This window comes from Cyprinodon tularosa, unplaced genomic scaffold (genome assembly GCF_016077235.1).
Source record: "Cyprinodon tularosa strain WSP-4 unplaced genomic scaffold, ASM1607723v1 ctg613, whole genome shotgun sequence".
Classification (NCBI taxonomy): domain Eukaryota; kingdom Metazoa; phylum Chordata; class Actinopteri; order Cyprinodontiformes; family Cyprinodontidae; genus Cyprinodon; species Cyprinodon tularosa.
The window spans coordinates 288166-310970 of NW_024039356.1; the positions used below are offsets into that span (position 1 = coordinate 288166).

General features: G+C 38.6%; 2 protein-coding genes across 3 annotated transcripts; both read left to right on the top strand.

The window, feature by feature from the left end:
- The first annotated feature begins 2512 nt into the window (after positions 1-2512).
- On the top strand, positions 2513-5611 carry si:dkey-42p14.3 (EF-hand calcium-binding domain-containing protein 10). Its single transcript, XM_038307548.1, has 4 exons — positions 2513-2637; positions 3475-3639; positions 5176-5266; positions 5350-5611. Exons 1-4 carry the CDS (start codon positions 2535-2537, stop codon positions 5393-5395), a joined length of 405 nt encoding a protein of 134 aa, XP_038163476.1. The 5' UTR covers positions 2513-2534; the 3' UTR covers positions 5396-5611.
- A 2146-nt stretch (positions 5612-7757) lies between these two features.
- On the top strand, positions 7758-20035 carry samm50 (SAMM50 sorting and assembly machinery component). 2 transcript variants are annotated; one of them, XM_038307532.1, is made up of 15 exons: positions 7758-7917; positions 9990-10100; positions 11151-11252; positions 11351-11438; positions 11525-11631; positions 11802-11932; positions 14154-14241; positions 14448-14576; positions 14687-14758; positions 14840-14926; positions 16415-16485; positions 18021-18088; positions 18185-18340; positions 18436-18577; positions 19902-20035. In XM_038307532.1, the coding sequence occupies exons 1-15, from the start codon at positions 7897-7899 to the stop codon at positions 19945-19947; spliced, it is 1419 nt and encodes a 472-aa protein (XP_038163460.1). In that variant the 5' UTR covers positions 7758-7896; the 3' UTR covers positions 19948-20035. The 2 variants fall into 2 exon arrangements, with proteins under 2 accessions (XP_038163460.1, XP_038163461.1); XM_038307533.1 differs by having other exon boundaries at positions 18194-18340.
- Positions 20036-22805: the final 2770 nt, after the last annotated feature.

Consider the following 22805-nt stretch of genomic DNA (forward strand, 5'->3'; position numbering starts at 1 on the left):
AAAGTTGCTTTTCCACATCATTATGACCTCCAGGATGTTTGCATTCTACTGCACTTTAGTCATTTATAATGATCAGTTTCAAACAGTCCTGCACACTTTGCTTTTCATGAATTAATTTGATGAGCAAAATTTTTGACCACTGTCAGCCAATCTTATTACATTTTAAATATGGTTCCTTTAGAAAATAATAAGGAGACTAAAACATGTAACCTTGCTTAAATACTTATCAGGATATACCACAACATTTTAAAATCTGTCAAATGTCTGTGTTTATGAAATGTTTAATTTTTGTACAAAAAATTAAAAAATGATATTTTCACAGAACTGAATGTTTTTGTCAGCGTTGCATTTTTTATGTGGTCAGATAATGTAATAGTAATGTGTTAGTATACTATAACAACAGTAATTTTTTAGATACATGTGACATCAGCTCTTCATCTGCAGGATTATAAGTCTAAAAGTTATGTTTACAAATTAGAAGGTTCAAACTTTGCCACAGTAGTAGTACAAATTCACAAATGCACAAATATATCCATTAGGGGCGAGTATTGGCATAGGTGTTGCAATATGATCCGATATTATCACGATACTGCAATATCACTAATGCAATATTTTTTCCCAGCTATCAAAATTAAATGTATAGATAAAAAGGTACAGTAAGTGCTGTATATGTTCATCAGAAGATATTGATTATTTAGTAAGTTTGATATCCATGTTGTTTGGGGTTTGAGTGTGACTGCCTCAACTACAGATGGTGCTGCGCCACACAGCAAAAGGGCTACACAGCGCCATCTATCAGAGTGGAAGTGCAGAGGTAGCCCTTTTTCCCCTCATTGTTTTAGATAAAAAATGTTCAGTTTTATTTACCCTAGGGGTGTAAATCACACCTATCATGGCTATTCGATTCAGTTCAATACTCAAGAATACACCACGATACGATACGATTAATTGGTCTTTTTTTTTTTTTTACACCTTACAGGCTAGACAATGTTTCAAATTTGAAATAAATCAATGAAAGCTGTAATATCGTTATGCATTTCTTTGAGACACAACAGCAAATAACAGAAGTAGAAAAGTTGCACTCCACCTATTCCTATTAAAACCTCATTCACGGAAAAAGTATAATGCCGCTGCGTTATAGATTCTGAAAGGCTTTGCATGGAAAAAATACTGCACAAAATCAGTGCAATGAGTGCAGTGCAATACCTCGGCTCCAGACGTTCCCGCCCCCTCCACAAACGCTCTGCTGTACCTCTTCCAAATTGTAGCTGACCGCAGACAGGAGGCCGGCTTGGTTTGTTTTTATGACCGAAATTGCGGAAAACAACTCGTGAAGTTTGACCCTCTAGAAGAGTGAGGTGCGTGAGAACGCTGGGACCCTTTTTTTCACCTGGATCTCCGCTCTTTTTGGCCCTCATGTCCCTCCGTTGGACTAAACTTGCCCCCACTTCCTCACCGCCTCAGCTGTATCTAGACCCATAGTGTATATATAAAATGTTTGTGTCAAGCTCACTGCAATACACTGCTGTAAGAGTATAACCAGGAAGCGAGGTAGGAGGGCAAAATAGGTTTAGCGCCACCGCAGCACAGGAGGGAGAATTACGCCCAGGAGCAAATGGATAAAAATAGACCGGAGGAAAAAAAAAAAAAAAAGAATCGATTCTCTTGCGGACGTATCGATGCATCGGATCGTCGGCTGTTGGATCGATGCATCGATACAAAACCATTATTATTTACACCCCTACTGTATACTAGGAACTGAAAGATTGTTAATATGTTGGGCAGCGGAAAATTACGATATAACACCAAATCGATTTTTTTTTCTCCAGACCCCTGATAGCCATTGCAAGTTTACAAATCATAAATGAAAGAGTATGAATCACGAAATTAGGAGGAACAATCACAAATTTACTAAAATGAATCATAAGTACAAATCATGTTTACAGATGAAAATAAAAAAATTATTAGTAAGAATAGCATGTTTATAAGTACAAATAACACATTTACAAGTATGAATCCCAGATTTATGAATATTAATTTGTGTACAAAAAATTTACGGATTAAACATGTAAGAATGTGAGTCACATATTTATGAGTATTATTTTATGGGTGGTAAATGTGTGATCTGTACTTCTAGTCTTGTAAAATTGTGACTTGATAACAAATTTTCTATTATTGGCTTTCATTTACAAATTAATACATAAGATGATTAGGGCCACTGGATAAAAAAAAAAGTGAAAAAAATTATTTTTAAATATTATTTCAGTTTAGTATGGGAAAAAAGTCTTTTTTCTCAGAATTCTCTCACTAAAGTCATAAAACGTTTTTTAAAGATTTGTATTAGCATTCTTTAGTGAGTTAAGCATAGAAATAAGAAATTTTAGTGCCATAATCACATTATTTAAACACATTTAATGTTTTCGCATGCGCGGTACAGATCGTGTTTCGGCGTCGTTGCTGCGCAGTGCGCGATCAGTGTGCGCGCACACAAGCATAGCAACGGCATAGCAACCAGCTCCGACAGAAAAAAAAACATGGCGACCCAGCGAGAGAGAGACGCGGCGGAATATCTAAAGAAACACAGGATTACTGAACTCATGGACGACATGATGAGCATGCTGCTGTTTCACAGACCTGGTTAGAGTTTATTTCCTCCCCAAACACAATATTCATCATTGTCGTTGTTAGCAATTACTTCCTGCTAGTTCATGGATTTTTCTCATTTTACTTCACAGATAAAAGTTCTGGAAGTTGGAACCAAGTGATTTATGTTTTATGTTTTTTAGCATCCTTTCTAGTATCTAAACCTATCTATGAAAAATATCTAAATTAAATTGAGATCTGTGGTATTACTGAGTGGAGAAAAAAAAGTGTGGAAAAAGAAAGGTTCAAGATTCAAAGCCCAAAACTGTTAACTATTAATCACCAGGGGCGGATTTAGGAAATTTGGGGCCCTAGGCAAAGACAGGCAGGGGGCCCTTTGGATTAAGAAGACAACAAATAAAACAGACCCATTATACAGATAGAGAAATTCTAATAGAATAGACATCCATTTTTTATTCTACATTTAGTCCCTCTCTTCTTGTTGTTTTCCTCTCTATGTTTTATACTCAGCTGAGACACTCTTAATATTATAAGCGTTCTTATGGCATTTTAGGCAAAGCATTTTGATCAAAAACATAATTAATGTCCACAAATAAGGAATAGTAGTATTAACTATACATGTAAACAGTGTTTTATGGGGCCCTAGGCAAATGGCTAGTATTGCCTAATGGTAACGACCCCCTTTAAGTCACAACTGTAAACCGAGAGCAATATTTGGCCGAAATGTTGTCATCTTGATTGGATTTTTTAATGATTATTCTGGTGAGAATGGCCCTGCATCAAGCTTCTATATTTGTCAAACAATTAATTGCCATTGTTCATCAGAAAGAGATGTTTGCAGTTAACCTCTTGTAATGATTGTGTCATCAGAGAATCTGAGGGAGTTTCTCATTGAGTACCTGAAGCAGCTTAAGGAAGCCAAGGAGAGCGACGTCAGAGGGCCAAACCTGTTCCACTCCTCTAACCTGGATGTAATCTTTGGGTTCCTAAAACCTGCAAATCAAACATCCATCACTTTTTCACAGTATAAGCATGGTGAGTGGTGATTACACAAAACTGCAGGTACATAGTCATTTATAATCAAGAAGTTTTTTTTTGTTTTTTTTACTGTCGCTGATACTGTTAAAGCAGGCTTCCTCAATTCCGGCCCTGCAGGTCCGTTGTCCTGCATATCTAAGGTGTGTTTGTGCTTCCACACATTAAATGGCTGAGTTACCTCCATGCAATCCCCTTCTCCAGAGGCCTGCTAATGACCTGGTGGGTTGAAGCTGATAAATCTAAAAGGTTAAGGAAGTCTGATTTAAAGCATTGATAAACCTGCTGCATAGTGGGCCAGTGGGTAGCACTGTTACCTTGCAGCAAGGGTTTGATTCCCGGCCCGGGGTCTTCCTGCATGGCGTCTGCATGTTCTCCCCGTACAAACGTGGGTTCTCTACAGGTACTCCAGCTTCCTCCCAAAGTCCAAAAACATGACTGTCAGGTGAAATGGTTTCTCTAAATTCTCCTTAGGTGTGAGTGTGCACATGGTTGTGCTTCTTTGTGTGTGTCTGTGTTGCCATGCTACAGAATGGTGATCTGTCGATCTGACTGCTGGAGAGATAAACACCGGCCCCACCGAAACCCTTAAACGATTCAGGGATTTTCTGCTTTCTATGCTGCATTTTGCGACAGTGGCGTTGGATGTAGGAGTTTGGCCTGAAATCGAAGGATTGAAGGTTCAAGCCCCGGTTCCGACTTAAATTGACATTGTGTCCTTGGGCAACACACTTCACCTGCATTGACTGCTGATGGTGGTCAGACGGCCCGGTGGCGCCAGTTTACAGCAGCCCTGCTTCTGTCAGTGAGCCCCAGGGCAGCTGTGGCTACAATGTAGCTTGCCACCATCAGTGTATGAGTGTGTGCGTGAATGACTGAATGTAGTGTAAAGCGCTTTGGTCAAATCTCCTCACTTGAGTAAAGGCCCTATATAAGTACATGCCATTTACCATTTTGAGTAATTGTACCCATTATAGTGGTGTTAAAGATCAGCCCTCTGTGTTCACACCTTGAAGCTTTCTCTCTCTGGTTCTTTTCCCTAAAAAGAGATCCCTCATGACAAACTCTTCAAATAATCCTTCATAACTTATATGTATTAAATAACCATAAAACATGACAACAGGTTTTGATAGTCAAATAGTTGTAGTTTTTTTTTAAGTCATATAATTACAAATAGATGATTGCAATAAATAATTTTAGTTTTGGTGTAAACATACCATAGGGTTCTGAATCAATATTCTGTCAAATGTTATGTATTTATTCATTTACTAAATTGTGATTAGAGTTGAACAAATTTGACCTTAACACCCCTGTAAAACTACTGTTATTGGTTCATTGTGTTGTTTACTGTAACGCAGCTAACCTGCATATTTCATGTTTTTATTAATCTCAACAAAGCCAGTTGTGATGTATTCATCACATATATTATTATCAGGCATTTTTCTGGTAATGCAAGTTAGAGTGTCTCAATGTGAATGTTTCTGAAATCAGAATCAAAACTTTGCATGCTATTTACAAATCTTTCTCCCCTCACAGCTCTGGCCATGCTTGGATTAAAAGACTTCAACGAATGCCCCGAAGGTGCAAATGAAGACAGAATATCCCGTGAAACCTTTAAAACTGAAGCGTGGGTGCACGTTGCTGAGTCTATTATGTCAGGCATTTTTTACATGTCTTTTCCTGTGAGTTCATATTGTGATTTCTTTTTAGGATGGACGCTCTGCAAAGAAGCTCAGCAACATATGCACACATCTGAGGATATGTTTTCTGTTTGAAAAGGCCATTTATTTACTGTTCATTAATGTTTGCAAAGCCGTTATCAAAAGTCACCCTGCTAGGATTGAAAAAAAAAGGCTGGAGAATTTAATCCTGCAGGATATCCAGAAATTTCTGTTGAATTCTTGCTTTTATGATGTAATTTTTGTTTTGTCATTTCGTTGTAAACATGAACTAATACATTATTTAGCTTTCACTTTTGTGAAATAGTCTTTCCCTGTTGGTAAAAAAAATCTTGTTGGTGCCAGAATCACCAAAAACAAATGTTTGACATAACAACAATCCATTTTTTACTGTAAAGCTTTAATATTATGCACACTAACCAGTGGCGGTTCTAAAGGAAATTTACCAGGGGGGCAGGACGGGATGGATGTTTTCTTTATGGGGGCAGAGAGCAAGAAAAGTACCAAAACACACACTGAAAATCAGGGCAAGAGTTCTTTGTTTAGTAAATCAACTGAGCAACAAAGCCAAGGTTTTAGACGCCTGATCGAATGAAAACTTTGATCCAATCTCAATAGAGATGAAGCTTAACACTCACTGTCCTTTCTAAATAACTGTTCAAGAAAATTGTAGCGGTGAAATATAAGAATATTCCAAGGGAAAAATCAGTTATGGTCTGTCGATGCAAAACATCATTAAAGAATGATTGCCATTGATTTAAATATTATAATTTTGGCATTTGCAGCAAGATGCTACATATCTTCTACAAGTCTGTGGTAGAGAGTTTGATCTCCGCTTCCATCCTCTGCTGGGTAACAGTATCAGAGCTAATGAGTTAAAAAAGCTCAACAAGCTGATAAAGAAGGCCGGCTCTGTTCTAGGAAGTCATATAGAACCTCTGGAGATGATTTCACAAAGAATAATTCTTCATAAAGTGAAGAAAATTATGCACAATAGCGAGCATCCTCTCCAGAAAATGTACAAAAGAGTGTCTTCAGTCAGAGGCTTCATCAGATCCGGTGAAAGACAGACCTCTACAGGAGATCCTTCCAGCCTACACAGCAACTGTTTTTAAATATAACGTATGAGTTGCTGCAACATTTAATTTCTCATTGGGACTAATAAATAATTTTTGAAGTCAATTGAATTGTATAAGACAACATTTAAGAATTAGGGTTTGGCTTTTTTATTTTGGGATATGATGTAATCAGAATAGAATAGAAAATCCCTTTATTGTCCCACAATGGGGAAATTGTGTTACCGCAGCAGAAGATTGTAGGATAATTGGTCACTCAAATGTGGACCTTAGAAAAGTGTATAAAATTAACAGAATAAGTTACAGAATTAAGAAAATAAATGAAATACTGCACACCACAGTGTTTTTACAATATAAATACTGTGCATCTGCAGAATAAACTATCAATATACAGCTTTGGACATTTTTACGATAATGGATGTTTGAAAATACCAGCAATAGAGATGTGCAAAATGACAGCAGCAGGTTATTTAACTGACTAAGGTAGAAACTGTGCAGAAATCAGCATGAATGTAACAACTTATAGAGGTTTTTATGAAGGACCAAAACTCACATAAATAAAAAAAGCAGGAAAAATGCATATATAGGAAAATATTTATATATGTACAGTACATATATTACTGCTTTTATTTTTTTATTATGTCAGTGTTGGTCCTCCACAGATTTTATAATCAAATTGTTTCTAAAATGAAGGGAAATGGCAGATATCTATCCCTTGTGGAAATAAAAGATCTCTGTTTTGGATTCCGTAATTTCAAAAAACATAATCTTGATTTCCAAGTATAAAACACTTAAGTTTAGGTCTGGTCCTGTTAAACAAAGGAAACGTTTGTATTCTAAAGTGCAATCTGTCTATCAGGGGTCTTCAACGTTTTCCAGGCCAAGGACCCCAAACTGATGGTTAGATGGAGCAGGGACCCCCAATTATATATATTGTATGAAATAGTGTTCTATCAAACTGGTCCTATCGTCACTCTATTACAGATGGAGTAATGTAACTAAAGTAATTTCTCCCCGGGATTATTAAAGTATTTCTGATTCCTGGTTGATGGGACTGGTGTTTTGAATGAAACGGTGTCCAGCTTGAAAGAGCTCCTGTGTGTCGCTGAATGTGTACATTAATGACTGAAAGACATCTTCTGCCTCCATTTATTTGTTTACTTCAGTCTGTTGAATTCATGTTAATGTGGATTTAAAGACATTTCAATTAGTGGAAAAAATTGCAGGAGGGAATAAAAAAAAAAACTCTTATTAACCAAAACTTTAGCGACCTGCATGCAGTACCTCTGTGGAACCCCTAGGGGTCGCGGACCCCCTGTTGAAGACCTTCGTGTTTCACACAGCGGTGTGCTGCTGGTGAAGGCGTACCGGAAGGGGCGTGGCCAGGAAGTGACATGGCTGCCTCCTTATACGGATGCTCCTCGGTTACTTTGTAGGTTAAACTAGTTTTCCTTTTCCACGGAAAGTTTCGTCGTAAGTTTTTGGGGGCAGCGGAGCTCAGCATGGGCAGCGTCCATGCCAGGGTAAGGACACGTCTGTCCGGCGCGCGGGCCGGTTTAGCTAGCAGCCTGACCTCTGGGAGCTTTTTATCTGACAGAGCAGCTTCTGCAGGCCCTACACGCTAAACTCTCTAACATGCCGACAACTTAAAGCAGAACACTATTAATATCAGCTCAAAGTTTTCTAATCTTAATTAACTCCTGTTAAGTGTAATAAAATCAGCTGTTTATGGTTATAAACTCCCATCAGTGATACTAAACAGATGGAGCAGGAGTCTCTATGCTGTTATGTTCTAACTATGCAGCAGGAAAATGCCTTAAAACCAGGACTGAAACAATTCATCCATTATTTGAATAATCCTCAACTAATTTAGTTATACATTAATTGTTAACAGGAGTATAGAGACTCTGAAACATGCCTATAGCTGACTGAGTGACCCACTTAGAGCAGGAATTATACCAAAATTGTAAAATTATATATATATATATATATATATATATATATATATATATATATATATATATATATATATAGATACGAATATGATTTACATTTTACAATTCATTTTCCAATAAAACCTTTTCATCTGTAAATGACCAGCAGTCTGCTGTAAAAAAAAAAAAAGACAGTGATACAGACTCTAAGCAGGGCAAAAAATTAATAAAATAAACCAATAGATCATGATCAGAGCCCCAGTGAAAATTAGCTTCTCTACAAAGAAAGTTAGGCAAGTTTAGACTCAATAAGTCTAATAAAAAACCTAGTTTTAAAAAGAACCTGAGGTTTGTGACAGTTCAGTTCAATAATTTCTGCGAAAGGCTTTCTTTGCACCAGTTTTAATGCAGTGCTGCATAATACTCTCCATTAAACCCCATAGTATAATGTATTCCTTGCATATTAATATTTAATGTTATTATTGTGTTAATCTTATATTTAATGTTATTATTTGAAACAGTGACATTTATTCCTACTGCAGCCTGAAGCTGTGGAGTTTGATTTTAATATCCTACTGTTTGCAATGTGTTTGTTATGATATATTGACAAGTAGAAATTTGATATGGAAAGAAATTTGTTGTAGGTCTCAAATACCCTAATGTGAAGTAGGGATGAAAAAAAAAATTCTGATTATTTAATCCTTATCTGGAGAATAGAAACTCTAAAACATGCCTTTAGCTGACAGAGCGACCCACTTAAAGCAGTTATTATACCAAAACTGTAAAGAAATATATAAAAAAGATTTGCATTCAAGATGGAAAAAAAAAGCTTCATCTGTCAGGCTGCTCTTTCCAGAACTCAAATGGAATAATATAATTAATATAATATATATGCATAATAATCTTTAATTACAGCCCTAATGTGAAGGATACTTTACATTTTTGCCATTTTGTTCTTTTAAAATAACACAAGTATAATAAGTCAGTCTAAGCTGCTTTATTAGTCTGTCTGTGCTTTAGCAGTTATTCCTCAAATAAAAAAAGGTTTTAACCAGGGCTACCTAAACAGGAGTCATCTGTAGTCTTTAGCTTGTCCATTCCACCATTATCTTATCTTCTATGTCTGTAAAAATCTCTCTAGCAATGAGCAGCAACAGGTGGGATAGGGGAGGCTGAGTTACCCTTTACTCAGCCTCAGCTACCCTTTGATCCGAGTCAGAGAAAAACTCGATCAATCATGCTGTTTCTGGTGCAGCTTCTAAAATCTAACTTCAAACCACAGCAACACTATGGAGGAAAAATGTATCAGTTATAAAACAATTATTTTATTTCCAACACCTTGGTGTACCTTATCTGGTAACTTGCCCTTCAAAAGCTATGGTCTGATCTGAAAATGCCCTTTGGCTAATTTCATGAGTCAAATTGATGTACTCTAAAAACAATCGTTTATCAAAATGAGGGCTATTATGGGAGTTGTTTATGATGGCATCTGACATTTTACTGTTTGCGACGTGTTGCTTAGTTGAACGGTCCTGTTGTGCACTTTTACTGAGAGCAACGTCTGATCATTTGAAATCTATTCATCTTTACATACTTCATGTATTTATGTCAATTTAAACTCATTGTACTGTGATTCTAATTGTTTTTTTTTCTTTCTGTAGAGCCTCGACCCTCTGCCCATGCAAGGGCCAGAGTTAGGCGTCCAAGCAGACGACATTGAAGCTCCGGGAATTGAACAGGAGCCTAAACAGAAAGTTCTGGAAAACAAAGATGTAAGAATATAATTTGTTTTATTTTTATGAAGTGTAGACTTAAAGCTACAGTGTTTAATAATTACAGGGATATACAGTCAGAAATGTAATATATTATACATAACTATGTTATTTATCATCATCTACGAGCTCAGCCTCTTAACCTTAATATTTGCATTGCCTTAGAATTCGTTATTTATAATTACATAGGAGCGGGTCTCGCAGCCATGGAGGCAGACATCTTTGCGCTACGGCAGCGCAGAGCCAACAAACTAGCGATTGCGAGATCGCCCATTACGCTCGAAAGTAACTACGGCAAGTTGAGAGAGATGAACTGAGACGGTACTGAAATCTATACCCTACACAGACTAATGAAATACTATCTGTAAAATTATCTATGTAAACAAACCTCATCATTTGAGAAGGTAGGTGATGCGGACGTCGTGGAAGACATTTTGTCCCGTAACGCTCGCCGTACTGTTGGGGGGGAGAAGCGGTGGGGTGGGGAGATGCTCATGTTGCTGCGGTCTGCAGTCTGACCGCTAGATGTCGCTGAAAATTACACACTGTAGCTTTAAGTAATGAAGACATAAGCTTGATGGTATTATTTTTCCATAAAGGTTAAGATCATAAAGAAGATTAGGAGAAATTTAATGAGGTTAAAAAACTGTGGCTTCACTCCAATTACCTGACTGACATTGAAGCCGCTCCCCTAAACATCCAGGAACCAGCTAATGAACAAAAAACTGCACATTTGGAAAAGAACCTCAATTCAATATGTTGAATATACTTACATATGAGAACCTTTTACTTTCTGATATATACTGTAACTTATTAATGATGTCTTTTATCTTAACTTAAACTGAATGTAGGCCTCTACAGGCAGCTTTGTCTTCAAGCTCTTTTGTTGCCACTCTGTTGAAGGTATAAATCCTTTGCTTTATAACCATGTTGTACTGTGTATTTGTCCCTTTCATTGGTTTAATTTTTTTATTTTGTTTGTGCATTTCTCTGGATGTTTTTGTTTTGGATGCTCATTGTGTTTCTGACTGTCTTCCTCCTGTTTTTCAGGTGGTGGTTCAGCGAGTGCACATAGATGGACTCGGAAGAACAAAGGAGGACCTGCTGACTTATGAAATTTCAGAAGTTTTCAGGGCGAAGAACTTGATAGACGTATGTATGCTTCATTGCCCGGCGATGTTTATTTCTTGTTCGGTGCCCGTTTGTGTGGAGCCCTCACAGGCATCAACACTGTTCGCTGTTTGATACAGGTGATGCGGAGGTCTCACGAAGCCCGACAGAAGCTGCTGCGTCTCGGTATCTTCAGAAAGGTGGAAGTTGTCATTGACACGTCTCGAGGTAAAGACCTTTAACGAACTCTAAGTTTGATTTTTTGCATATTAGCTTTGTTTATTTAAAAACAGCATTATTTACTTTGTCTGCAGGTGAAGATGCCCTTCCTAATGGCCTTGATGTGACCTTTGAGGTCACAGAGCTGAGGCGCATGACGGGCAGCTATAACACTATGGTTGGAAACAATGAAGGCAGCATGGTTAGTTCCCTAAACCAAGTTGGCGTTTATTACTAATTCACTGAGTTTTGTTTTAGTGATTTATTTTCGGCTCCTTTTCCTGAACTATGCGTTCTTTATATAATTTCTAACATTGTGTTTTATTAAAAGGAGTTATTCTCCTGGTAAACTTCTACTTTGTGTAATTACAGGTACTCGGACTCAAATTACCGAATGCATTTGGTCGGGCAGAAAAACTGACATTCCAGTTCTCTTATGGTACCAAAGAGACATCCTATGGACTGTCTTTCTTCAAACCCCAACCAGGACACTTTGAACGCAAGTAAGATATAAAGAGCTTAAAAAAATTGCTTGAGGTCAAATTAACATAATATGTGAAGAAAATATGCATAGTTAGGAGTTCCATTCTATCCCTAGAGATACGTGTCTTTAAAATAGGGCAAAAAAAAGTAGAGATGGACAAATGCATGGGCTGAGCGTATTGGCCGATATCAGTCCGATTCTCGTTAAATGAATTAACTGTATACCTCGCCATGTGAGTAAAGGCATCATGCTCAACATGAAAGTTGTTTGAAAAAAAAAAAGTTTACAAATAATCATGATATAAATCATTGCTAGCTGCTGTGGCCTCTGCTCCATGATGTAATCAGCATTGCAATCCTAAAACTGAGGTTAGTAGATCACTGTGACTGTAAAGCTGTGTATGATATTTATGAAAATAAAAAATGATTGGAACAGAATGCTGGATGAACGTCTTTAATCGGATATCCAAGTCAGCTAATTAGTCAAAGCTGATATCGCATCCCAGCATTTTTACTGCCCTCAACCAAGAGTCTGAAAACTGTAATTCAATTCAGTTTGTTTATATAGCACCAATTCACAACACAAGGCACTTTACAGTGAAAGTTCAACCAGATCATCCAGTAAAATTTATTCAAAGTTAAACTAAGGAAAACCAGTTTAATGCATCAACTCATTGACTCTTCAGCAATCCCTCACACCAAACATGCTTGTAGCAAAAGTGGAGAGGAAAAACTCCCTTTGAACAGGAAGAAACCTCCAGCAGACCAGGCTCAGTGTGAGCGGCCATCTGCTGAGGCCGACTGGGGTTCAAGGAGACAGAAGCAGACATAGAAAAAGAAGCATAGATACAAAAGGCAACTGTCTACCAGCTCCACAGGCGGCCCCGTCCAGGAAACACACAGCCAGGCAGACGAGCTCCGAGCCAGCTCCCATGTCAGAGGATGAAGAGAGCACATCCAGTTAGTCACACTCAGAGAAACAGGACTACACTAAAAAACAGGCCAAGCTCCAACATCTAGAAACAAAGGTGTTGATGGCAGCAGCACAGCTGATATTTCTCTCCAGGATGGAGTCACAGCCAAACAGGAACAGACCAGATGAAGCTACTATGAGAATAAGCAGAGATAGCAGAACGTTAGAGATTGAACTAACAGATTCTGCAGAGTGGGAGAATAGAGATAGAAAAAAGGAGTCCCTGTGTCCTCCAGCAGTCTAAGCCTATAGCAGCACAAATGCAGAAAGTAGTGCAGGATAACCTAAGTAGTTTGGATGAGGTATAAGAAAGATAGAGCCACAGCGAGGCCAAGGTAGAGCTAAGGAGAAATATCTATCCGAACTGAAATTCTCTCCCACCAGATCAGGCTGTTCACACTCTACTTCCACCTACCTCTCTACTTACCCAGCGACTAAGCACACATCACTTTGTTTTTAACTATAAGCTTTATCAAAATAGGGTCGTTTTAAGCCTTGCTTTAAAAATAGACAGGTTGACAGGTCTCAGGGAATAAAATTGGTTGTTGGTTCCACAGGAGAGGAGCCTGATAACTAAAAGATCTGCCTCCCATTCTACGACTGTAGACGACTTCTTTGTACCTAGACTTAGACTTAGACCCAACTTTATTAATCCCTTGGGATTACTCCTTCAGGAAAATTTTGGTTCCAGTAGCTTATATAGAATAAAAGAGTTAAAGCAAGTTTCCCATTAAAGATACAAATACAACAGACAATATGAAAAGACTGTATATGGTACCAAAAAAACATAAAAAAACAAAAAATGTTGTAATTGAATATGCTTCCCATATATATAAAATATCTGCACAGTAGAGAGCTAAGGGAAGACTACAAAGTAATTTTCTTGGATTATTGCACTTGTACTGCAGAGATGTACTGATCTTATAAATAAGTAAAAAATTACACAGGCTACATGTGGGGGAGGGGCTTGTGCTGCATAATGCGTTATGTGTGCGTTAATTTCATTCACTATGCCACTTTCTCCAGTATCTAATTAGAAAAGGACATTCAGCTTTTTAGATATGGTGTGATTTTGGTTCTAAACCAAAATATCAAAACTTTGATATTCTGGAAACGAGCCCTTGCTTACGTTCAATGAGCAGCTATCGGGTTGAAGTTGTAAAATATGCAGACATTTGCTTTACTATGACTTCATTACAACAGTGAAGTCTGCTGTTTCTTCTTCAAAAGGGGAAAATCTTATTTTTCTCTTATGTTTTTACTTCCAGCATCTCTGTTAATGTGTACAAAGTGACGGGTCAGTTTCCATGGAGCTCACTGAGGGAGACGGATCGAGGCATCTCTGCAGAACTTGGTGTAAGTACTGCTTTTGCCTAATGCTTTGTCACATTTTCCACTGTAAGAAATATTGTTTCTTTTTTCTTCTTTTTTTTCTTCTAAATATATACTTTTTTGTCATTTATCAATAAGATGAGGAAAAAAGGATTTAAACTCAAGGCATCCATGTGTAAAAGAACATAAGTCAGAACAGAATCTCTTATTTTCAAACCTTATTCACACAGTTTCCTTTGTGGCGGACCAGTCAAACCATCAAGTGGGAAGGAGTGTGGAGAGAGCTGGCCTCTCTGGGTCAGACGGCATCTTTTGCCGTCCGTGAGGAAAGCGGTCATTCCCTCAAGTCTTCCCTTTCGGTATTTTTCTTCTCGTATATCAATTCCTCCTAATTCGCCGTTTGGGGTTTCGTGTTTGAGAGAATTGCTTGTAAAGTGGTTTGTGCTGTAAAACTGTTTCTGTTCTCCAGCATGCAATGGTCATTGATACCAGAAACTCCTCCATCCTTCCAAGGAAAGGCGGATTACTGAAGATCCATCAGGTTTGCATTGAGTCCTTCATTGCTGGGTAAAAGAACAATGTGACGGATCTATAAAACACTAAAGTTTTTTTGTTTGCATAGGAGCTTGCTGGGTACACAGGAGGTGATGCCAGTTTCCTGAAGGAGGACTTTGAAATCCAACTAAACAAACCTCTCCTTTGGCACTCGGTGAGGGTTAACTTTCAACTATTCATCCACTAATCAAAGTTTATCATCCTAAAAACCTTTTAATTCAGGTTTATGCATAAAAAGGTGTTTTCAAAAAAGATTCACCGTCTAATATATTTATTCTGTTTTTCCTTTGTTTCGCTGATAACCAAAGTTAATAAAAAAAGTTAACCTTAAGAAATCATTTAAACAGAACCTGCCTGAAACTGCATGAATGATTCAAAGCACAACAGCTGCTCCCAAAGCTTAAACACAACAAACTACTTTTTAGAGAAGCAATAAAATTAGGGGAGAAAACAACCTGCAAGAAAATGTCTTTGAAGCATACCATCCAAATTCAAACTTTTTAATTTATCAGGTTTCACAAATTCTTGAGACACAGTTTAGCTCCACCTCCATTAAGCTACTTTAAGAACAGTTGGTGCTTGTACGACACATGCGTTAAAGCAGCTAGCAGATGTGACTGCGAAATGCCTTCCAGAAAACGTACTATCTATCAGTGGAACTACACTGTGGATCAGTTTGCTACCTTCACTCAGCGGAAGTTATAATATGATGATTTGACACATTTAATACTACAACAGCACTCGGAAAGGCCGACCTATGAGTCATAAACTAAAAAACTCACACATAATCTATCTGGACCATAAATGTTCTGCTCTCACCTCCTTCATTCTCTCTGCTTCCTTATTTAATCAGCAGATCGAGACTTGAGCAAGGCGAGGCTCACCTTTCCCGTCTTTGTGTCTTCAGTATAAATCAGCTGGACTTTTTGTGTCCGATGCTGAAGCTGTAATTAATCACTGCTGCCACCCTCTGGTTGAGGGGGGAACTGCTTGTTCCTCCAAATAATTAAAATAATCCTTAAAAACATTCCTGCATCTGAATTATGATCTGGATCGTCTCCGAAATGTCACAGATTGTTCCTTGGATTGAGGTGCACCTTTGGTAAAACATTCCATTAAAATCCGTGCATAAGTTTTCAAGTCACCCTGAGCACAGACTGACTGTAGGTATAAACATGGCTATTTCTAAATGCTTTTATCTAATCGGTTTGGGCGGACCACAAAAATAACATATTTTAGAAATTCTAACTGGATGGAAATGAGTTGCAAAGAAAAGAGCAAAATATTTAGTCTTTTTTTAGTTCGTTGGAAGAGTTGTCTTTACAGACAAGGTCGTCCAAGTGTCAGTGACCACCATATTACTGTGAATAAAAAAAATTGAGCAACACTAATCCAAAGGTTTTGTTTTTACAATAATATGAACATGTCTAACATGTGAAGATGTGAGGGAAGGTCTAACTCTTCTCACTCAGCACAGACAGAATTATACATTTGTTCAGAATACTCTGAAATACAAGTCATCACAATGTGCTACAGTTAAACCACAGGGAGTACTGATTTTCTTTTGATGTCTAACAGAGAATGATTATTTAGTCTTTTTGTTTTATTGCAGTTGCTGAAATTCTCTCATCTTTTCATTCAGGTTCTGTCTGCCTCTTTGTGGGGGGGGCTGCTGTTACCCATTGATGAGAAGCCGACCTGCATTGCAGACAGGTACATGGAGAACAAGGTGTAGAGAAAAGTTCCTGTGTCTCCATGTAGACATCCATCAATCCTTGTTTTTGGAGGTTTCATCTTCCATCATCACGTTTTCTTTATTTACGCAGCTTTGATTTAATTAATACAGAGCTACTGGAATACAGCCTACAGAGAAATGTCAGTGTTATGCTACGTTCACACCGCACACGCTTTGAGCAGAAGAAGCAGCTGGTTTGCATCCAATTCTGTGGTTGATGGCATCAAGATGCATCAAAAGATCCCGTCTAGAGCAGCAGAAGCAGCGCCTCATGAGCTTCTCAGGATCTGATGCGCATGAAGTGCTTCATAAAGCAGCAGATGCTGGAGTTGGAAAAATGTAATTTTTGCTGGTCGACATGCCACATCAACCAATGAGAGAAACTGATCTGGGTCCGGGTCTGAGCGGCTCCCACAGAGAAATAATATTTGAGGGCAGGATGGTAATCTGGATGAACTGACTGCACAGACCATGTTTTCAGGTGGACTTTCTTACTGCAAAATATAGATTCAAACTACTTTCTACTCACTGATCACCGCAAATATAGCAAAGCTGCTCTCTGGCATTGAACACAGGAGCAGCAGACGCATCTGGACACACTTTACTAGACGGCTGACCTTAATGTGGACAAGCATCAGAAATGAAGCAGCAGAAGCTTTTTTGTTTCCTTAAAGCGCGTTCGGTGTGAACTTAGCATCAAGGCCAATTTATGCTTCTGACGCATAGCCTCTGCAAACGTCAAATCTGTCTTTGTGCACGACCATGCTCTCCGCGCAGAGCTTCTGCAAACGTTGCGCACCTCAAAAAAATCCTGACTATGCGTCGGACCGTCGCAAACCCACGCAGACCTCAAGTGGAAGTGCGCAGACAAAAAGCAGCTGTGATTGGTCCTTTGTAAGCCTTTCCGGCTGTCTGTGTGGTCGTCCTTCTTGATTCGGTGCCGGGGCGCGCCATTTTTAAAAACCGAGGAACAACTACAATGGACGACAATGACGAAAGGTTAATCGGTCTTTCTGCCAACTCCATTAACAGAACCTGTTCCTCTTCAATGTCTAGCAACTCTAGATCCATGTCAGTGATCGTGGTATCTTGCAGACGCTTCATTGTTGTTTTGGAAGATAAACACTCCCGCCGGCGCCGAAGTTCTCGTGAGTTCTCGAATAGGCTCCCCCTTGCGCTTTGGTGGGAAACTGCTGTGCGTCCCTAGAAATTCCAGACCGGTGGTGCAGAAGCATACCAGCAAAACCGGTTGGCGACCAGACCCAAGCAACATTTGATGTGTGCGGTTGCAGAAGTATAATCTTGGCTTTACACAACAGATTGCTGCTGACATGCACCTCACATTGTGACAGATTCAGACACACACCAGAAGTTTGAAGGAATCAGAAATATTAGTGATGTGATTTGTTAAAAACCCCATTAAATATTCTGAAGACCTATGAAATGGTATCATTAGGCCCTTAAAGATAAGAAAAGATAGAAACCACGTTATTTTTTTGTTTCTAACTCCTAGGTTCTACCTTGGTGGACCTACCAGTATCAGGGGGTTCAGCATGTACAGCATGGGCCCACAGAGTGATGGTAAGTCATGGATTACACCATCACCTTGTTTAGCTTCTCATCTGTCGGGTTGACATTTTGGTGTTTCATTGTAAATCTGTGGTGCTGATATTACTGACTTGGCAGGTGATTACCTGGGAGGTGAAGCTTACTGGGCGGGAGGCCTCCACCTCTACACACCTCTACCCTTCAGACCTGGAAGAGGTGGCTTTGGGGATCTCTTCAGAACCCATTTCTTCCTTAATGCTGGAAACCTTTGTAGCATCAACTATGGTGAGGAGAAAAAAAAAAAACTGTGCTCAAGTTTGGCACAAAGACCTCTGCTTGTTTTTCTATTTGGTTGCGATCCGATGTTGGTTTATCTTAAGGGGAGGGGCCTCAGGCGAATTTGAAGAAACTGGCAGAATGCATCCGCTGGTCGTACGGATTGGGCATTGTGCTGCGGTTAGGCAACATCGCCAGGCTGGAGCTGAATTACTGCATTCCCATGGGAGTCCAAAGTGGAGACAGGTGGGACTTTAGATTTTTATTTTTAAAGCCTTACTTAAATTAATTCAGAACAATTATAATGCAGCGATCATGTGTTTTTTCTTTTCTTTCTGACATGTATATCTGCATAATCTCAAGGATTGTTCAGAGTCATGCCTGATTGATGTATTATTTTTTAGACTATCTGTATTTGCTTGATCCCCTTTGTTATGGAAATGTTAATTATCAAGTAAGACAGTTTCATCAGAAAAGAAAATATCAAGCTTGTCCTTGTAAGTTTATCTGAACACAAGCGTCGTCTGAAGGCACACTTCACCCAAGAGTCACCGAATGGTGAATGTGCGAAGAGGTGAAGGTTTGCATGCCCTTTATAACCCCAGCAGAACAGTGATGAGAAACTGGTGTGGGGAGGGTAAAACAAAGCAACCTTTAGGAGATTTCTCTAATCAGGGACCAGGGTAATACATCTGACACCATATATCTTAAAAGCAACAAGATTAGGTTTGCAGGGTCCTGAAAGAGATGCACTCCTTTAGATAAAAATGCACGGCCACCAACTCAAACATACAAATTCTTCTACTAAGCAAGAATACTAAGACTCAGCAGATGGCCGCTCACACTGAGCCTGGTTCTGCTTGAGGTTTCTTCCTGTTAAGAGGAAGTTTTTCCTCTCCACTGTCGCTACAAGCATGCTTAGTGTGAGGGATTGCCTTTGAGTCAGTGAGTCGATGCAATCAACTGGTTTCCTTAGATGGAAAACTTTGTATCAATTTGACTGGATGATCTGGTTGAATTGTCTTGAGATGATGTTTTGTGAATTGGAGCTTAATAAATAAACTGAATTCAATTCAATTGAATATAACCATGAACATGATATACCACAAAACCCTACAGACAGACTGGGGCAAAATGTTTGGGGCTCTTTGGAAACTGTGCAAAAAAAGCTCTAAAATCAAAGTATTTTTAATCTAACCTTTGATTCGAGAGCAGAGCTTCAGAATCATTTATTTTAAAAGGGCTGAGGTTAGTTGTGTTACAAAAAATAAATAGATAACAGCTGACAGAATAAATGGAAATTTAAGGTTGAATTCTTTCATAAATATTTAGTTGCATTTTTCTGCAATGAGATGTCTCTGTGTCTATAATGATAATAATATTGATATAATAATAATAATCATAATATGTGTATTTCCAATATTTTATGCCGTCAAAGGTTTCAAACCATTTATTAATTCTAAGAAAGGAGTCTACAACTTAGTGTAAAAGCCAGATTTGATCTGTTTCACTGCTTGCGTAGATGGAGCTCTCATTAATATTCTCTCCTATTTTGTTTTTTTTCTTGCAGGATATGTGATGGATTCCAGTTTGGAGCAGGAATCAGATTTTTGTGAAGCTTCTAGACTTTTATCAGTTGTATTCAATGTTTGCTTGTACAGTGTTGTTGGAAAAAGGTAGTTTAATAAAAGTATCTTATCTGAATGTGTTTGTCTTTTTAAACTTTGGGGAGGAAAAGGAAAATATTCAGAAGAAAACTACTTTCTCTGTTAGGATTCTTAAATTATTATTATATTTATAAGTATAAGGAAATTTCCAGTGAACTCGTTTCCTTTACAATTGTACCTTGTAAATAAAACTTTGCACAAGGAACAATCTATTAATGGGGCTGAGACAATTGATCAGATTGTGATTAATCCATTCTTGGAATAGCTGTCAACTAATTCAGTCTTTAAGTAATCACAAAATGAAATATACAGAACTCACTCAGAACAGTAAATCTACCTGATCTGTAAAAAAAAAAACACAAAAAAAAAACATACATTTTGTATTGGAGTAAACGGGTCTGTCCAGAGCTCCTCAAGCAACATAGTTTGTGATGGATTCCAGTTCACCTAGTTTAAATTCTTTAATAAGGATCTTTATTTTTTGTCATTTGATTGTAAATTATTGTTCTTACACAACCACATATTCCTGTCCTAGCTCACAAACCAATAACTATTCCTCACTGACCTCGCCAAATGCACAGAGTCATTGTTTTCAACTTCTGTCTAAAGTAAACACTGAATGTGTTAGAATCCTCCTACATTCTAGCTGGATTTTTCAGTTTCCAGGGTCTCTAATAGAGATTTAATTAACATCATGTTTTGAGTTTTAACCATTTTAGTTTTATTTAGCAAGTGTAATTTTCAACATAAAAAAATTTAATCGTATTGGTTAACATTTTAAATGTGTAGCTGGTGTTAAATTCAGAACTAAACAATTTTTCAAATTATTTACCCATAATGAATACAGTCACCTGACTATTTAAAAGGTTTTTGTCTGTTGTACGCATAGATGCACAGAAACTACAAAATACTAGTTAAAGGGGTTATTGCTGCATCAATGTGCTTTATTCAGAACAGGAGAGGATTTAATCTGTGAACCATAGATATTAAATACACTATATTGCCAAAAGTATTTGCTCACCCATCCAAATTATTGGAATCAGGTGTTCCAATCACTTCCATGGCCACAGGTGTATAAATTCAAGCACCTAGGCATGCAGACTGTTTTTACAAACATTTGTGAAAGAATGGGTCGCTCTCAGGAGCTCAGTGAATTCCAGCGTGGAACTGTGATAGGATGCCACCTGTGCAACAAATCCAGTCGTGAAATTTCCTCGCTCCTAAATATTCCACAGTCAACTGTCAGCTGTATTATAAGAAAATGGAAGTGTTTGGGAACGACAGCAACTCAGCCACGAAGTGGTAGGCCACGTAAACTGACGGAGCGGGGTCAGCGGATGCTGACGCGCATAGTGCGAAGAGGTCGCCAACTTTCTGCAGAGTCAATCACTACAGACCTCCAAACTTCATGTGGCCTTCAGATTAGCTCAAGAACAGTGCGCAGAGAGCTTCACGGAATGGGTTTCCATGGTCGAGCAGCTGCATCCAAGCCATACATCACCAAGTGCAATGCAAAGCGTCGGATGCGGTGGTGTAAAGCACGCCGCCACTGGACTCTAGAGCAGTGGAGACGCGTTCTCTGGAGTGACGAATCGCGCTTCTCCATCTGGCAATCTGATGGACGGGTCTGGGTTTGGCGGTTGCCAGGAGAACGGTACTTGTCTGACTGCATTGTGCCAAGTGTAAAGTTTGTTGGAGGGGGGATTATGGTGTGGGGTTGTTTTTCAGGAGCTGGGCTTGGCCCCTTAGTTCCAGTGAAAGGAACTCTGAATGCTTCAGCATCCCAAGACATTTTGGACAATTCCATGCTCCCAACTTTGTGGGAACAGTTTGGAGCTGGCCCCTTCCTCTTCCAACATGACTGTGCACCAGTGCACAAAGCAAGGTCCATAAAGACATGGATGACAGAGTCTGGTGTGGATGAACTTGACTGGCCTGCACAGAGTCCTGACCTCAACCCGATGGAACACCTTTGGGATGAATTAGAGCGGAGACTGAGAGCCAGGCCTTCTCGTCCAACATCAGTGTGCAACCTCACAAATGCGCTTCTGGAAGAATGGTCAAAAATTCCCATAAACACACTCCTAAACCTTGTGGACAGCCTTCCCAGAAGAGTTGAAGCTGTTCTAGCTGCAAAGGGTGGACCGACGTCATATTGAACCCTATGGATTAGGAACGGGATGTCACTTAAGCTCATATGTGAGTCAAGGCAGGTGAGCAAATACTTTTGGCAATATAGTGTATTTTACCATACAGTCCAGCTCCCTACTATTGCTGAGAAATTTCTAGGGTCATTTTTTAGCTTCAGATTATCCTGCTGCATAATCAAAGAATGCTTAAACTTAATGTTGGGTTTTACAATTAGTAAATACATTCATGGTTCCAGATTTTCACACTACCAACACCATGTTTTACTGTCACTATAATCATAAAGATACTTTAAAATGCTAAGTTTTAAGCCAGATGTAACGAGATACCGTACAAAGATTCCAAAAAAAGGTCTACTTTTATCCTGTCAATCAACAAAAATCTTCCCAAAGGTCTTGGGTCTTTGTTCTTTGTTGGGATTCTAGAGGACTGGCAGAAATTCTGCCTGGGTGTGGCTTTTCAAATGAAACTTTCCTCCCAAACACATGGTAATTCAGGTTTAAGATCTAACAAGGGGACAGAGTACTTTTCCACAATATTTGGTTTGGATGGCATTTCTTTCTATAATAGTTCACTTTCAATTCAGTTTATTTCTATAGCACCAATTCACAACACCTGTTATCTCAAGGCACTTTACCATTCAACCAGATCACCCACTC

Bases quoted from the DNA above. Each gene is read 5' to 3' on its own strand.
- si:dkey-42p14.3 (XM_038307548.1), top strand. From the start codon at position 2,535: ATGGCGACCCAGCGAGAGAGAGACGCGGCGGAATATCTAAAGAAACAC. The intron at 2,638-3,474 runs GTTAGAGTTTAT...TTGTGTCATCAG, and splicing joins GCTGCTGTTTCACAGACCTG to AGAATCTGAGGGAGTTTCTC. The intron at 3,640-5,175 runs GTGAGTGGTGAT...CTCCCCTCACAG, and splicing joins TTTTTCACAGTATAAGCATG to CTCTGGCCATGCTTGGATTA.
- samm50 (XM_038307532.1), top strand. From the start codon at position 7,897: ATGGGCAGCGTCCATGCCAGG. The intron at 10,101-11,150 runs GTAAGAATATAA...CCTGTTTTTCAG, and splicing joins AAGTTCTGGAAAACAAAGAT to GTGGTGGTTCAGCGAGTGCA. The intron at 18,578-19,901 runs GTGGGACTTTAG...TTTTTCTTGCAG, and splicing joins GGAGTCCAAAGTGGAGACAG to GATATGTGATGGATTCCAGT.